This window comes from Dama dama, chromosome 23 (genome assembly GCF_033118175.1).
Source record: "Dama dama isolate Ldn47 chromosome 23, ASM3311817v1, whole genome shotgun sequence".
Taxonomy (NCBI): domain Eukaryota; kingdom Metazoa; phylum Chordata; class Mammalia; order Artiodactyla; family Cervidae; genus Dama; species Dama dama.
The window spans coordinates 29,061,380-29,076,857 of NC_083703.1; the positions used below are offsets into that span (position 1 = coordinate 29,061,380).

The 15,478-nt window shown below is 42.6% G+C and overlaps 1 protein-coding gene across 9 annotated transcripts in view; it reads right to left on the bottom strand.

Moving 5' to 3' along the window:
* The window catches only part of BEND7 (BEN domain containing 7), an 85,709-nt gene that overhangs the window by 23,757 nt on the left and 46,474 nt on the right, over nucleotides 1-15,478 (bottom strand). For 6 of the 9 annotated variants that reach the window (XM_061126248.1, XM_061126247.1, XM_061126245.1 and 3 more), the window contains one exon: nucleotides 13,159-13,384. In XM_061126248.1, coding sequence (XP_060982231.1) covers nucleotides 13,159-13,384 — 226 coding nt within the window. Of the gene's footprint in view, nucleotides 1-9,781; nucleotides 11,747-13,158; nucleotides 13,385-15,478 lie in introns of those variants that run through there. The other 3 variants (XM_061126253.1, XM_061126251.1, XM_061126252.1) reach the window with 3 other exon arrangements.

Below are 15,478 nucleotides of genomic sequence, written 5' to 3' on the forward strand. Positions count from 1 at the left end.
GAGTCCCCGAGTTCATCTGGGGTTTGATTTAATAATACTGAGCTTAAGTGTATCAACAAATATACCTAAATGTGAAGTCTTCAGGTTAAGAGGAAAGTTAAAGCAGTCATGCAAACAATAATGTGTTTACTGATGAGATCAGAATATCATACTGAACTGCATATGTAGGAGCCTGCAGGGCAGGCAGCTGGCTCAGCAGAGTCATAGCTGACCTCAACGACCATGGAATACTTTGTCCTCGGTGCTGAGCCTTCCACGGGGAGGGAACTTCTAGGTGGTTGTTGTAATGAAGAAGACTCTGGATAGCCATAAAACTGATTTCTGGACATATTTTTTAATTATGAGAATTTGGATAAATTTACTGAAGGTGGCTCGACTGGTAAAGAACCTGCCTGCCAAGAGACACGGGTTTGATCCCTGGGTCAGGAAGATCCCCTGGAAGAGGAAATGGCAACTCACTCCAGTATTCTTGCCTGGAGAATGCCATAGGCAGAGGAGCCTGGTGGGCCACAGTCCATGGGGTGGCAGAGTCGGACAAAGCTGAAGCGACTTAGCAGCACTGAACCACAGAATTTCTGAATTGGAAGCAAGTTGAAAAATTAGCCAAGTCACACTTTTTTTTTTTTCCAGGAGAGGGTAGTGTCTCAAGACCTTACATGGCAGTCAGGAGTAACTCTATATCCCACGATGCTCCTTTCATTGTCCCCACACTGGTGAGACTTGGAGGTTTGAACAGTCTTGGGGAATCACAGCGATTCTCAAAGATCAGAGACCAGAGAAGAGTCTAGAGGAAAAGAACTAGATCCCTTGTCTCTTTTTTTAAAATTTGGCTTTGGCTACAGTGGTGTCTGTGTCTAAGAGGAAGTGCCTCTAGTGGTGTGTTACATTAAACAAATTTAATTTTAATTTACTTTTATCTAAGGAAGTCCTCAAAGGCTTCCCTGGTTGCTCAACAGTAAAGAACCTTCCTGCAATGCAGGAGATGCCAGAGACATGGTTTCCATCCCTGGGTCAGGAAGATCCCCTGGAGGAGGAAATGGTAACCCACTCCAGTATTCTTGCCTGGAAAATCCCATGGACAGAGGAGCCTTGGGCTATAGTCCTTGGGGTCCTAAAGAGTTGGACATGACTGAGAGTGCGCATGTGCACACACACATGAGGAACCCCTCAGTAGGGCTCATCTATAACACAACTAGTGAGAAGTGTAACACTTTTCTTTGGCTTGTGGTACAGCACGTGGCCACATGTTCACTTACTGTGCTGTGTGTTTCAAGGGGATGAATTGTATCTGCTAAATATTAAGGTCTGGTGAATAGCAAACTCTGACCTAATGGTGTTTCACTATGTACCCCCCTTTCTTGGTAAAGAGAAATGTTTCAAGATCATAGATGAAATTCTGCTTGAAAGGCGTCCTAGAAATAATATAACTCCTTTACTTCATACGTCAGAAACTGAGAGGCTTGGGTGAAATGAAATTTAAAATCTCAGGAATCATCAGCTCAAATAGTTAGGCAGTGGCATAAATCATGCGTCCGCGGAGTAGCGGAGTAGCTAAGCATTGCTTAGCATTGCTTCTGTGTGTATCTGTTCTTCATAGAAACAAATGAGGGGAAAGTGCTGAATTTTCCTCTTGGTTTTTAAAGCTAGGATTCTTGGCTTGTGAACTTTCGAAGTCATTCCATGAGGTCCTGAGTGCGCCCGCTGGCCAGTTAATAGTCACAGGACCAGAACGAGTGATGACATATTTGGGAAGCTCAAGGACCATTCTGTCCCTCACCACCACCAAAATTCAGAGACGGCCGAGATGGGAAGGACAAGAATGATGAGCTGTGAGAGCAGAGGGGGTGCTGAGGTCTCGCCCATGGGGATCAGGTCAGCAGAGCAACACACTCACCCCATCCCTGCCTCCATCCGCCTGTGGCTGATGTTGCAAGTGAGCATGGCAGTGAAGATGCTGGGTGTTAGGACAGGGCTGATGCCTCGGAGCTGGGGTTCTATTTCCTCTTCTTTCTTAACGGTGAACAACTCCCTTCTAATTGAGATCAGCTTAAGGAAATTTGGGAGTTATGTTGAGATTGACAAGAGGAAGTTCTCAATCTTTCAGTACTCTCTTTTTGAGCCACAGAGATGCCATGATGACGGATGCTAAGGAAACACAGGGATGGATAAGTATACTGACATTATCAAGAAGTCTTGAGATGGTAAAAGACAGAAAATGGCACATTTAGCTTGCTTTGGGATTCAATTTGGGAGTTTATTTAAAATCAAAATCTCATGAGGAAATTATTACACTTTACTTTTTGGAGATGATTACTTTCTGGTGTGAATGAAAGTGGGAAAAACTACACTTCCTATATTGCATACTGTGGTGGCTGCTCTTTGATATATAATGATAATTCATGCTTTCAGAGCCTCCACAGAATACAAATTAGGTTTTACATTCAGGATCGCTTTGATGGTTTTGACTGACAAGATTTATACCATCCTCAACTCCTCTATACCACCTGATTTGTCTGTTACTGTTGTTTCTTCTATCTTCAAACTTCTAATTCTGCCTTCTCTAACTTCAGTGGCTCTCTTCCAACTGGTCATAGAGAAGTTGTGTGCTTACCTTGGATTCATGTGGGGTAGAGTAGTTTTGATTCTTAAGACACCAGCTTTTTCAGTGAGGATAAACTGACTGCCTGATTCCCTCCATCCATCTTTCCTTCCTTCCTGCATTTATTGATCATTAACTGCATTTCACATGCCAAGAAACATGCAAAGCAAATATTCCCCATGTAAGATTTGCCCTCTAGGCGCTCACAGTCTTGGGAAGATAAGATGTCCAAGCACAAGGAGGATGACCAAAAATCCTGATTTTCACTGGAGAGTTCAAAATGCCTGTTTACCCAGTGAAGTGATTAACAGCACCATGTTCACTCTCAAAGGGTTCCAATTTGGGCAATAAATGATAGAGCCATCCTCCACCTAAACCATGAGTAGCAAAGCTAAGGGTTAGGATGTACTGCTAAGCTGTATAAAGGTAACATGTGTGCTATAGGAGTTTAGAGAAAGGAAAAATCGATAGAGGCTCAGGCACCAGGAGAGAGTCTCACCGTCAAGGTAATGAGACCTGGGCTGGACTAAGAAGAATGGGCAGGATTTGCCTACAAAGGGAGAAGAGCATCGTAGCCTGGGGAACATAGCGAGGCTCAAAGTCTGAGACAAGCAAGTGATGCTTAAGGAACAGTGTCAGTGCTGGGCTGGTTCACCAGGTAGGAGCCTGGGGGAAATGTGGTCAAGCTCCGGGGAGTCTGGGGAAAGGCTAGAGTTTGCACTTGATTTAACCGGCAAAGAGGAGGTAGGAAAAATGCCATGGACTCTCATCTTACAAGTGGCTGTTAGTATACTGTTAGTACAACCTAGATGAAGAGTGAGGGGTAGGAAGTATATTTAAAAAGTGTTTCTGCAGAACTTCGGGGTCAAAGTGATAGACAGCTGGACTAGGATGGTGTCAGAGAAGCTGAGACCAGTGAACAGGAGAGAAAGGACAGAAAGCACTGATAGGACTGGGTCGTGATCAGACCCGGTGATCAGTGGCAGAAAGGAAAAAATGGCATTCATGATGTCTGAGCTTTCAAACTTGAAAAGCAGGAGAATGCTGATGCTGCTGTCAATAATGGTGTGTCTGGTGGTCCAGTGGTTAAGACTCTGTGCTTCCACTGCAGGGATTGTGGGTTTGATGCCTGGTCGGGGAACTAAGATCCTGCATGCCAAGTGGTATAGCCAAAAAAAAAAAAAAAATTCCTGCCAGGGAATGTTAGTGTAAGAAGGTCCAAGCCACCTTTCAGGTGATGCACGCATGGGTAAGAAGGACCAACCCTGACTCTAGAAGGAGGCCAGGACAGGTCCCCACATCTTGTAGTGGTTAGGCTGGATGGCCTGCATGCCTTGGTTCCTGCTGTCACCTGTCTCCTTTTGCACCTGGCTTCCATTCACATTTCTAATTAAGATTTTCCCCTACTTAGTTGTAGATGGCTAAGCTGCTTCCATGTGGGACAGGTGGTGATGGAGCGGTGTTGGGACTCTTGTATGTAACATAAGGCCTGCTAGATGGGCTCTGTGATCAAAGGCAAAGGGTTGACAAGGGGACACTGTGGTTCTGAGAAATACCAGGAGCTGATGATGGAGAAGCATCATAATCAAAAGAAGTGCCAGAAGGAAGAAAGAAGATCCTAGAAACACAGTCAGCGAAACAGAGACTTGACTAAAGGGAGAGGCAGTGTGAAAACCCGACTAATTCCAAGAGGCAGCGTCTCCCTCTTCTAAGACAGCCGCAGCCAGGCTTGCTGTTATATGGAGATGTCTTCCAGGCACCCACAATCCATGACAGCTTTCAGTTCAATTTTAAATAAAGGCCCATGGATTTTGAGGCATTTTCTTAATGGAAACTGACATGTATCCTAGGTTTTTTGTGAGCTGACCACCAGTCCCTGGTACCACAGTGACAGCAAATATCCCACGATCACTGCATAGACATCTGTGGGGCAGCTGTCCAAGCGAATGTCAATTCCCGAGTCTCTCAGAAGTCTGCTGAGTCTCTTGCAGGAGACAGTCAATAACTCTTCATGGAAATGAATTAAAATAATTGCCAGATCACTAGCACCAACGATAGGTCCAGGAGAAAAGCAACGAGGAATGTAATTTGACTAGTTTGGGACTCATTATCCAATTCTGCTTCCTGGCAATGCAAAAGAAAACAGACGTGGCATTACCTGCAGATGCTGACGAGCATTTCAGATTAGCCGCGCAATTCAGGGATTTAAAGAATAGTGAGGTGGGCTAAGCAGAAAATACTGCTTCTTCTGTCCAGGGCTGTGGCTAGGCCATGTCATACTGTGCCGTGGCTAGAAATTAGGACGGTACCTCTCCCTTGGGACATATGACTAGCATCTGCCAGAAAATTGTCGTAAGAGATAAACAAATTGACAACGTCCACCCCGGGAAGGGTGCCTGTAACATCACAAAATGCACAGTTGTGCTGTGGTGGCCCTGCCTGTGGGACAGAAACCCACCTCTTTTGACAGGAGGCTGTTTACTTCAGCCCCAGCTGTGGTGCTGAAAGGCAGGCTGGGTGAGAATTCAGTACCCGGGACTTACAACTGAGTCCCTGAGAGTTAATCCATGGCGGGCTCCCGTCTGTGATGAGATGGGGTGAAGACAACATCAACAAAAGCCACAACGTCCTTCTCAACAAACGTTTCCATGTGTCCCTTGCTCCTTATGCAGATGGACTTGTCCCTTTGAGGAAGGGGAGGAGGTTCCTTTTCTGAGCTTACAGATGACCAGTGACAAACGAGGGACAATCTGGCTACTCCCTATGGCCCCAATCCCAAGTTTTCTGGCTCATTAAGTCTGAGATGGTGCTGAGGCAGCTTTAAGAAGCAACTTTAAGGATCACAGTCCCAGGGACTTCCCTGGCAGTTCAGTGGTTAAGACTTCGCCTCCCAATGCAGGGGGTGCAGGTTCGATCTCTCCCACTTAGCTGGGGAGCTAAGATTCCACATGCCTCCAGGCCAAAAAACCAAAACATAAAAAACAGAAGCAATATGGTAACAAATTCAATAAAGACTTAATACTTAAAAAAAATAAAAAGCACAGCCCAGGCTGAAAACCCCTGAGGGTAAACTATGTTTGCATCCATGGCAATTGGCATTTATATTCACGAAGTTAAACACTCGAAGGTAAACAGGTTGGCGAGGATTCAAGGCACTACGCTTAGAATAGACTTTAAACTGTTCTGGAGGCGAAAGGCTTTCACCCAATGTCTTACTGTGTTGAAGCTTCGTTAATCTTACTCTGTAAGTTAAGCTTTTCCATTCTCTTTGCATCTAGGACACTGAGTTCCAACGTCACCTGTTCCGTGAGCCCTTCTCTTAACCGGGATTTTCAATCACTCCATCAGTAATGGAGGACTTGACGTTCCTCCTGTCTTGTCTTGGAGATGGTGCTGGGTTCGGCTCACTGTTTACAGGTCTGTCGCTCTGCGGGACTGCATACCCTGAAGGTCAGGGCACCTGTTCCCAGCTCTCAGTGGGTTGGTAATAAGCCTGAGTGTTGTTAACAGAAATGTCTTGCCTGTTGATGATTTCTAAGTTTGTGAGGTCAATGAAAATACTGCAAATGTTTCGGTGTTCTTGTGACTTAACTGGAATCAGAAAAGCGGCCAAGACCACGTCTTCTGTGTGATGCTGTTTGGTGTGGAAGTTGGTGGCAAAGTGCTCCAAGTATGCCATAGAGGAGGAATCTGGGCAAATGCTTGCCAAGGACAGAGACGACCTTCTGTGTAGTGACAGTAGACCCTCCCAGCATACTACACATGTGTTTATTGATCCACACACTAGTCTCTGGCTGAGTCTGGCTATGCCCTTTTTCCACTTTGGGAAACGAGGCAGTTCATCACTCCAGTCCTGGAGAGGCACTGAGGGTATGTCTGAAACCAGAACCCTTGTGTCAGATGACAGGAAAAAAATCAGGTTAAGCCCCAGACAGTCTAACGATGAGAGCTGTGGACACAGGTTATCTTGTCATTTGCTCCAGGAGAGACGCAGGGCAGGCTTCAGAAAAGAGGCACTCTTAGCAACAGAGGGATGGACATGTGCAGGAGGTCCAGGCAGCCCAGGCCAGACGGAGTCTCCCTGGAACCAGTCATTACAACCCGAGCTGGGGTGGCGCTGCTCTGCCAAGTGTGTGTGTGTGAGTCACTCAGCTGTGTCCAACTCTCTGCGACCCCATGGACTGTAGCCCTCCAGGCTCCTCCATTCACAGGGCTTTCCAGGCAAGAATACTGGAATGGGTTGCATTTTCTTCTCCAGGGGATCTTCCCAACACAGGGATGGGACCCAGGTCTCCCACATTGCAAGCAGACTCTTTTCCGTCTGAGACATCAGGGAAGCCCTGCCAAGGGGGCGGTCTGGAAACACTCACCATCAGTCATCAGCAGCTGCTTGTTCAAAATCCAGATTCCTGGACTACCCTCTACCTACTGAATCAACCTCCAGGAGGGGACCCAGAAATCTGAATTTTGAACCAATACCTGTTGTAATTCTGATGCACCTTGAAATACAAGACCAGCTATGGCAGGGGTTGAACACATAGGGTTCTAGGTGCAGAATGATCAAGGTTCAACATCACCCATGTGTTGCTGGGCCTCCATAAAAAGAGGGAGAATGCCAATCACAACAACTAGGTAGCAGTCACAGACAAGTTATGAATGTGATGTCGTTAAATAATCTCTTGGAGTTTGCCATCATATATTATGCAGTCCTGTCCTGTTTTAAGCTGATCTGATACGTAAACCGACGAACAGATAAATTCACAAATGGTTCAGTTCAGTTCAGTCACTCAGTCATGTCCGACTCTTTGCAACCCCATGGACTGCAGCATGCCAGGCTTCCCTGTCCACAATGGTTAGTCATCTTCTAAAAGGATTCTTTTTTAAAAGTAATTTACTTTTTAATTGAAGGATAAATTATGTTTATACTTTACAGAATTATGTTGGTTTCTGCCAAACATTAACATGAACACTTCCAGTACATAGAACCACAAGAACCACAGAGAAAGAGCAGGCAAGTCGCATTGTGACTTCCAGCGTTGTAACATGGAAACTAAAAGGATTTTTGAATGAAAGCATTCATCGATTGGCTCCAATGGGCAAACACTTCACCTAGAACTAAATTTATATACAGTGTTGGAAGTTGCACGTGCAGTGGGACGTGCATGCTCTTTCTCCGTGGTTCTATGTACTGCAAGTGTCTCTTTCCCTAGGGAAAGGATCATACTTCTATTTTCCTCTCTACTGTTAATGGGACTGATTCTCGGTGTTTTCAAAGGAAGACCTGCCCTTCTAGAAACTAGGAAATAAACTGAAGGAGAGCTAAGCTTATCTAGAAATTTATCCTGAATACCACACAACTGACCAGTCATTTCAAATCATTAGCATGACCACCTTCCCAGTGGAATTTATAAAGAATCCAAAATGCTAAATTTTAAGATTAAAAATTTTAAGTTGAGATACCTTTCTTTCTTTTCAGATAGTCTTCATATAAGAAACAAAGTAATGGCTTTGGAGAGAGACCTGGGGCTCAATCTTGGTTTTCCCACTTACTAGCTGTTTCCTTTAAGTTTACTCAACTTCTCACAGCCTCAGCTTCCTCTCCCATAAATGGAACGAAAATGCAAGCGGATGTTTCAGCCTTGTTCTTAAAGAGAGCTCTCAGAACACAAAGAAGTTCCCATCAAGAAATAAGGAAGGGCTTCCCTGGTGGCTCAGTGGTGAAGAATCTGCCTACCAATGCAGGAGACACAGGTTTGATCCCTGTTCCAGGAAGATCCCACGTGCTGTGGGGCAACTAAGCCCATGCACCACAACTGAGTCTGTGCTCTAGCCCGAGAGCTGCAACTGCTGAGCCCATGTGCTCTAGAGTCCATGGCTCTTGTTCTGCAACAAGAGAAGCCATGACAATGAGAAGCCCATGCATTGCAATGAAGAGTATCCCCCACTAGCAGCAACTTGAGAAAGTTCTCACAGCAACAAAGACCCAGCACATCCAAAAATAAATAAATAAATAATTAAAAAAAAAAAAAAGATAGAAATGACTAAGAAGTCAGATGTAGATTCCACCCCCAAACATACTAAAGTCTATTAGAGACCAGATAGAAAACAGCTATTCACTTTAGGGGGATAAATCCAAGGAAATGAGTGATGATATACAATAAAACTGGAGAATAGAGGAGTTCTAAAACGGCAGGCACTTCTCTGGTAGTCCGGTGGTTAAGACTCTGTGCTTCTGCAGGTTCGATCCCTGGTCGGGGAACTAAGATCCCTCTTGCCAAGAGGCACAGCCAAAAAGTTCAAAAAAATAAAATGACAAATACAGACCCTGGATGTCTCTTGAGTTGTTGGAAGAAAAGGAGAGGTTGTGGTGGTCTGTTTAGCAGAGCCTATGAAAGGGTGGGTCTCATGAAGTGTCAGAAACACCACCACCCAAGGCACTCCTGGGGACGTGCCGATCCCTGTGGGCCATACCAGCAGGTCAGCAGCCTAGATGCCCCCAAGATGCCAGCATCAAAGTTTGTGCTGCATCGTGTATTGCATGGAGTGAGCGAAGGGCAATAGAGTGGTTCTTGCACTTGACAAGCAGACATAATTTGCTCTGAATGCAAGAGGATTCAAGAATCTAGTTTGTTGGATAGTACCAGGTTGGCCCAAAAGTTCGTTCAGGTTTTTACTTAAGACCGTGGAAAACAATAATGAACTTTTGGGCCAACTCAATAATAAAACTCAACTAATTACTATGAAGCTGAATTAAAAATCATAACCTAAGTTCTAAAAACGGCTTTACTGCAACTATACTTTCTGAAGAGCCTTCAGACATGAGTGATTATGTCAATATCTGACATAACTCTCACTAGGTCACCCTGCATGGTCTCCTGGAGTAAGACATCAAGAACTAGGTGGTCTCTGGCAGGTAAAGCATGAAGGGAGGACGGTCTGCCTAGGTCCTGACCTCAATGCTGCATCCTGGCTGTAAGATCATTTCCAAATTAAATCTAGGATACTAAACTCTCCTCAGCACCAAAACCCAAGACTCCACTTAATAAGATCCTAAGTTGCTTCTTCCCAGAGTTAAATTCCAAGTGCCCAGGTTGATGTTTCTAATTAAGGATCCTTCCATCATCAACACCTTGGGTCACAGCTATAAATGAATTTTTAATGAATTACCAATAAGTGTTAGCTACCATAAGACAGATGAGATTACATTGAAAGCATGATCTCTATAAAGAGGTTTATATTTTATTTTCAATATTCTATACTATGGGGAATATTAATTATCACTACAAAGAGCTATGTTAACAATCCTATAACAAACTGCTTTTTCAGTACATTTCTGTTCCTATCTATAAGCATTTTACAGGTTTTCCTTCATCTTTGTTCCCATTCTTAACCAACCTTATCACTTCGAAACAAAATCCAGCCCCACTATTGTTTTTACTTTGAAGGTTTTATAAAATTGACCAGTCTTTGTATATCCCTAAGTTGTAAAACTTTGCAAATTAATATAGTATTGGTGCACTGTCCCATAAAGGACAGAGGAAGAAAGACAGAACACTTAATACTTGCAAAATCTTTTCAAAGTATGAGTAGTTTTGCCATAATTATAAAGAAAGAAACCATTTTATTACTTTGCCAGATTACTCAGATTCAAAAGACTTGGTTGGGGAAATAAATTTCTTTTTAGCTCTAATAATAGCAAGAAAAACTGGGTATAATTATTCTGTAAGACCTTAAATTAAGAGTTGCTTAGATTTCTTGGGTCTCTTTCATGTATGCATGTTATTTTGTTATTTTCTCTTTTTTTTTTTAAAAAAAAAAAAGAACTTTGGGAATCCCCTGATGGTCCAGTGGTTAGGACTGCGCTTACAGTGCCAGGGATCTGGGTTCAATCCCTGGTCAGGGAACTAAGATGCTGCAAGTCACACAGCACAGTGATAACCAAAACCAGATAAAACAAAAAAAAGAACTTCAGTTAATAACTACTTCCAAAAATCACTTCATATTGTAGTTATGTGAGTCAATAAATTTTTAGTGAGTCAAAGTATGATATGAAAAGAGGAAAATTAGGGAATTAAGAGAAGTGTATTCAAATTTACATTCAATTTTTGTTTCCATATTTTTGGTTTCATTGGCACTTTATTAACAAGTAACAATTTACAGCAACATCTGATGTCAGCTGTTCCAAATTAGGTGTGAGAAGCCCTGAGGATGGATGTTTAGTAATAGGCCCACTATGTCAATAAATTAAGGCAAAGTCAGCATGAAAAACAAAAACCTATATCTATTCATTCACCCCGCATGTATTTATGGAAACCCGACTGGGTGTAGAGCTCTCAGTGAGGTGCAACAGGCAATAAAAAAAAACAGGATGACAAAGCTTGTCCTCAAGGTGCTTGTAAGAAATTGTCAGAAAAATCAGGTAAAAATGCTGGCTGATCAGCATGAACAGAATGTTCTCGTTAGAGAGACAAAGCTGACACCTCATTCATAGTTTTAACGAAGATTATAGGAATGCACACAGACCCTCTGCAGAGTGGGATGATGGAAGCCTTTCAGCTTTCTCTGTTTTTTCATGGTTTGGATTTCTTTTTTTAACAAGCATGTGTTATTTTTTTTAAGAAGGAAAAGAAAGAAAAATAAAAATGTTTCTATGAATCAACACTGGAAGCAAACAAGCGAACATACAGTATCTGTTGACTTAGGTTGTTGGTGTCTTATGGGTGGATTTCCGTCTATTTTAAAGTTACTGTGTTTGTTTGTTGTCCTAAAAGAATTTTAATGCCAGGTTTAATTCAACAAAAAAAGAGTATGGACAATTAAAGTTCTTCTTGGTTTGAATAAACTGCTCTATGATGCACTAGGGTTTGAAGAGGGCTCATTGCCATTTTTATTTCTAGCTAAAGAGGAGAGATGTGAAGAAGATTAAGGCGTGTTGTCTGCTTCTGTTAGTAATATACTTTCTCAGACTATGGTATCATGGCCAGTCTAAACGGAAAATGGTAGAATAAAACCCGTATCGGTCTACTTGTAATGATATATTTCGTTATCATCTATGATTAGGGTAACTCTTCTACTGTCATTAAAATGAAACGTGGTCTTTTATGATCCTCTAATTTCCAAACACTTTCATACTGTTAATATACTGCCCTGGAAAAAAAAAAAGAAAATTAAAACAATTCCTGGCTACATTGCAGCATGTTTAAGAGCTTCAGAATGAAAAGCATCATCAGCCTTGACCTTCATGTTTCCACAAGCCCCAGCCATATTAAATCCAAACAGGACCCTTCTTCACTTCAGCAAGTCCTAGTTACATCACTGGCTATTTTTCAAATTCTGTAATTTTGTTTTCAGTGTCGCTTCAGGCTGAATCATTCTTTTCAGAAGTGGCACCGATTATGATATCTCTGTAGCTTATTTACTACAACTCAACTGTCACTTTAAGTGAAAAAACTGTTGGAGAATAAGAAATTTTGTGCTAATGAAGGCTCATGTCCTTCTGGCCATGAACAAAGGCTGCCTGGTACTTGCTAGCTTCATTTAAAAATTGTATTATTTTCAAAAGTCAGTCATGGGTTTCTAAGTATACTCTAAGTGCTATTACGTTCATTGACTCATTTTTGGGGAACAAGAGGTAGAAGGCTGGGGGTGCTTTCTGGATGCCAGTCCCAGTCCACAGCCAGGGAGGAACATTCCAGTCAGTGATTCTAGAGGAACTAAGGCTTGACCCCAAATTTCATGTTCATGGCAGCTGTGTTTTAAATTTGCCAATTCATCGACATTCTTCCTGAAAGTCACATAGAAATACCTCTATTACCTAAAATTACATTTATCAGAATCCTAAATAAAGACATGTTAACATTGCGGAATAGGAAAAATTAAATTAAAAAATACATCTAGGATGTGGAACTGGACTTAAATGAAGATCCATGTATGCACGCATCTGGCTATCCTAACACAGTGAGATTCAGACACACCTTCACAGGTGTGTGTGGGGAGACACAGGGTCTTGTCTACATGTAACTGGCATGACTCCACATCACAAAACCCCAGGGAGCAGAGGAGGGTCTGGCTTCACAGTGGGTTCACTTCCACTTAGGGTGTCTTTAGAAGCAGTCAGCTGGTAAAGCAACTTCTCAATTTTGGAGAGAACTGTTTTACTTTCTTTCAAAAGAGCATCACAGCTGTATTCCTTCTGACAACTAAAAATCTAAGTAGAAATCCTATGTTGAGGAAGTTCTTAGTGTGAAATGACTGAGAGGAAAACATACTTTCATTTTCAAAGTTAATTAAGGAACGATTTCGTTTTGGTTCTGCAGCAGATCAGACTGGCTTTTAAATTCTGATTTTAACAAGTTAACATCACCTTGAAACAGCAAGTTCTAGTGGTATTTGGGGCGGAGGGTTAAGGAGCTCACACCCAAAAGCCATGCCGGTGGGCAGATGTCCAACAGCAAGTTAAATTCACCTCTAGTTCATTGACTACAGTTTCAGCTGCATCTTTATGGAATGAAGGCAAAGCTTAACAAAGACCCCGTTAAAATGAAATGAGGCAGACCAACCTTTTATTGCACCCACAATATTTTGGTCTAGTCCTTTCCGGTTGTCATTGAGTCCTCTTTTCCTCTTCCCATTGGGTAAGGAGTTAGCCAAAGTCTTGTCATCAAAAAATGCACACACCAGTTTTCTAAACAGAAGGCTTCCTGAGCGAGTGTAGTTTGACAATATAGAGTCCAGCTGAGATTTAGGCATAAACACATCGAAGCCTTCAGCAAGTTGCACTTCTGGCTACCAAAAGAACATAAATATGTCATTAAAAGCAAGATTTGAAGTTACCAACGTTGGGCATATGTGCAACAAAAAACATCACCAGCTCTTGCAATGGCCATATATCGTGAAAACCACACAGCCTCAGCTTTGCGTGCCAGTGTTTGCAATTTACAAAACCAGTGACTAGTTGTAATTCACCAACAAGATGCTCTAATTCCAGTATTAAGTCTCATCAAAAACAGTGCAAATGAGTACACTGAAAAAGCATTCTCGTCCTCAGAAAGAGTTAAGAGAAAGCTGGATAATTTCCAAAGCATTTAAGTCTAGAGCTACCCGGGGGACTTGAGACTTCTGGGTGAAATGTCTTCACTTTGTAAAGGAAGGAACTCAGGCCCAAAGAAATCATAACAAAAGTGACTTAAAAAAAATAATTTAGAGGTATTCAATTACATTACAGTTTACAGATCACTTTCTCCTGCCTTAAATAATTTGATCTCATTTGTCTATGGACATGGGGCTACCCCAAAGGTCTCATGCTGTTTGTACTAGGCCAGTGGTTTTTAGCTGTGGAACTGTTATTTTTCCCTCCAAGGAAAACTTATGTCAACTAATGTATAAAATAAACAAAAATCCTGAGCAGGTGCCCTGACCCCTGCTTTGGGGAGGGAAATCTGAAGCTCTATTCCAGAGCAACATCGGGAGACAAGTGTACTAGTACCATGCTTCCTGCTGGAGATTTCCTGGCTGGGGGATACTGGGTCAGAAGACTGACAAAGGGCCTTTCAACCTGAACTCTACCATATAAGCTCAGACACTGATAATACATTCTCTATGTATATGCCATGGATGTTTACAACTCATCCTTTCATCTTTCAACCCGCTCATACCATTTCCTTTTCAAAGTCTTTCTTAGCTCCTTCTTTCCCAAGGAGGCAGCTATGTACTCTTTGTCACTGCTATCTGTTTTAAGAAAAAAAATTATTTATTCATTCATTTATTTGGCTGTGCCAGGTCTTAGTTGTGGCACTCAGGGTCTTCAATCTTCACTGCAGTAGTCACAATCATTTTTTTAGTTGTAGCATGTGGGATCTAGTTCCCTTACCAGGGATCGAACCTGGGCCCCCTGCATTTGGAGTGTGGAGTCTTAGCCACTGGACTATCAAGGATGTTTATATTTATCTGATTGTATTTATTATACTATATTATAATTACTGATTAGATTGTGGCCCTTCCTGATGCCTAGAACTCAGGCTTTATGTCTCCAGGGCCTGGAACACAGTAGGCACTAAATAAATTCTTGTTAAATAGATAAAAGTTCACTAGTCATTACAAAAACTACTAAGTCATTCACTACGGATTAGAACATGATGACTTTAAAATAGTAACTTTAGGGTGAAGAAATGCAGTTGGTAAACTTTCATTTGAAAAAAGTCAGCAGGAAATCTCACTTAAGATAGATCATAAAAGCCAATTCTTAGATATCTTATTGCAAACTTGGCTAACCTGATGCCACTTTAGATTTTCTAAATCATATGAGACATGTGAGGATTTGGGTCTTGTTTTTCTCCTGGAGAACAGGAATTATTGTTTGTCCTACTGCTTCTCAGAATGACAGCTATGTGCACTACGCCCTGTGGTCAGAGCAAAGGGTTCAGTGCTCATGCTCAGTCACTGAGTCGTGTCCAGCCCTTTGCAACCCCACGGACTGTACATATCCATGGAATTTTCTAAGCAAGAATACTAGACTGGGTTGCCATTTCCTGCTCCAGGGGATCTTCCTGACCCAGGGATCAAACTCCAGTCTCCCATATCTCCTGCACTGGCAGGTGGATTCTTTACCACTGGTGCCACCTAGGCTTGGGGAAAGGCTTAAATGACTCGGACTGTGTGGGGACCATCTAGGGCCCTGCTCCTCCTCCCAAGTGGAATTCTCAACTGGATTTTCCAGAAAATCATCTCACTTCTCTGCTTTGCTCTCCCATTTGGCTTTTGGTCTCTGAATACGCAGTGAATATCACTCTAAAAACAGTGTTGTCGGGTGGGCCCCTGACTTTTTGCCCCTCAATGCTGGTGATGGTCTGCAGAGGAGGCTGACGGGAGCCAGAGTCTGGG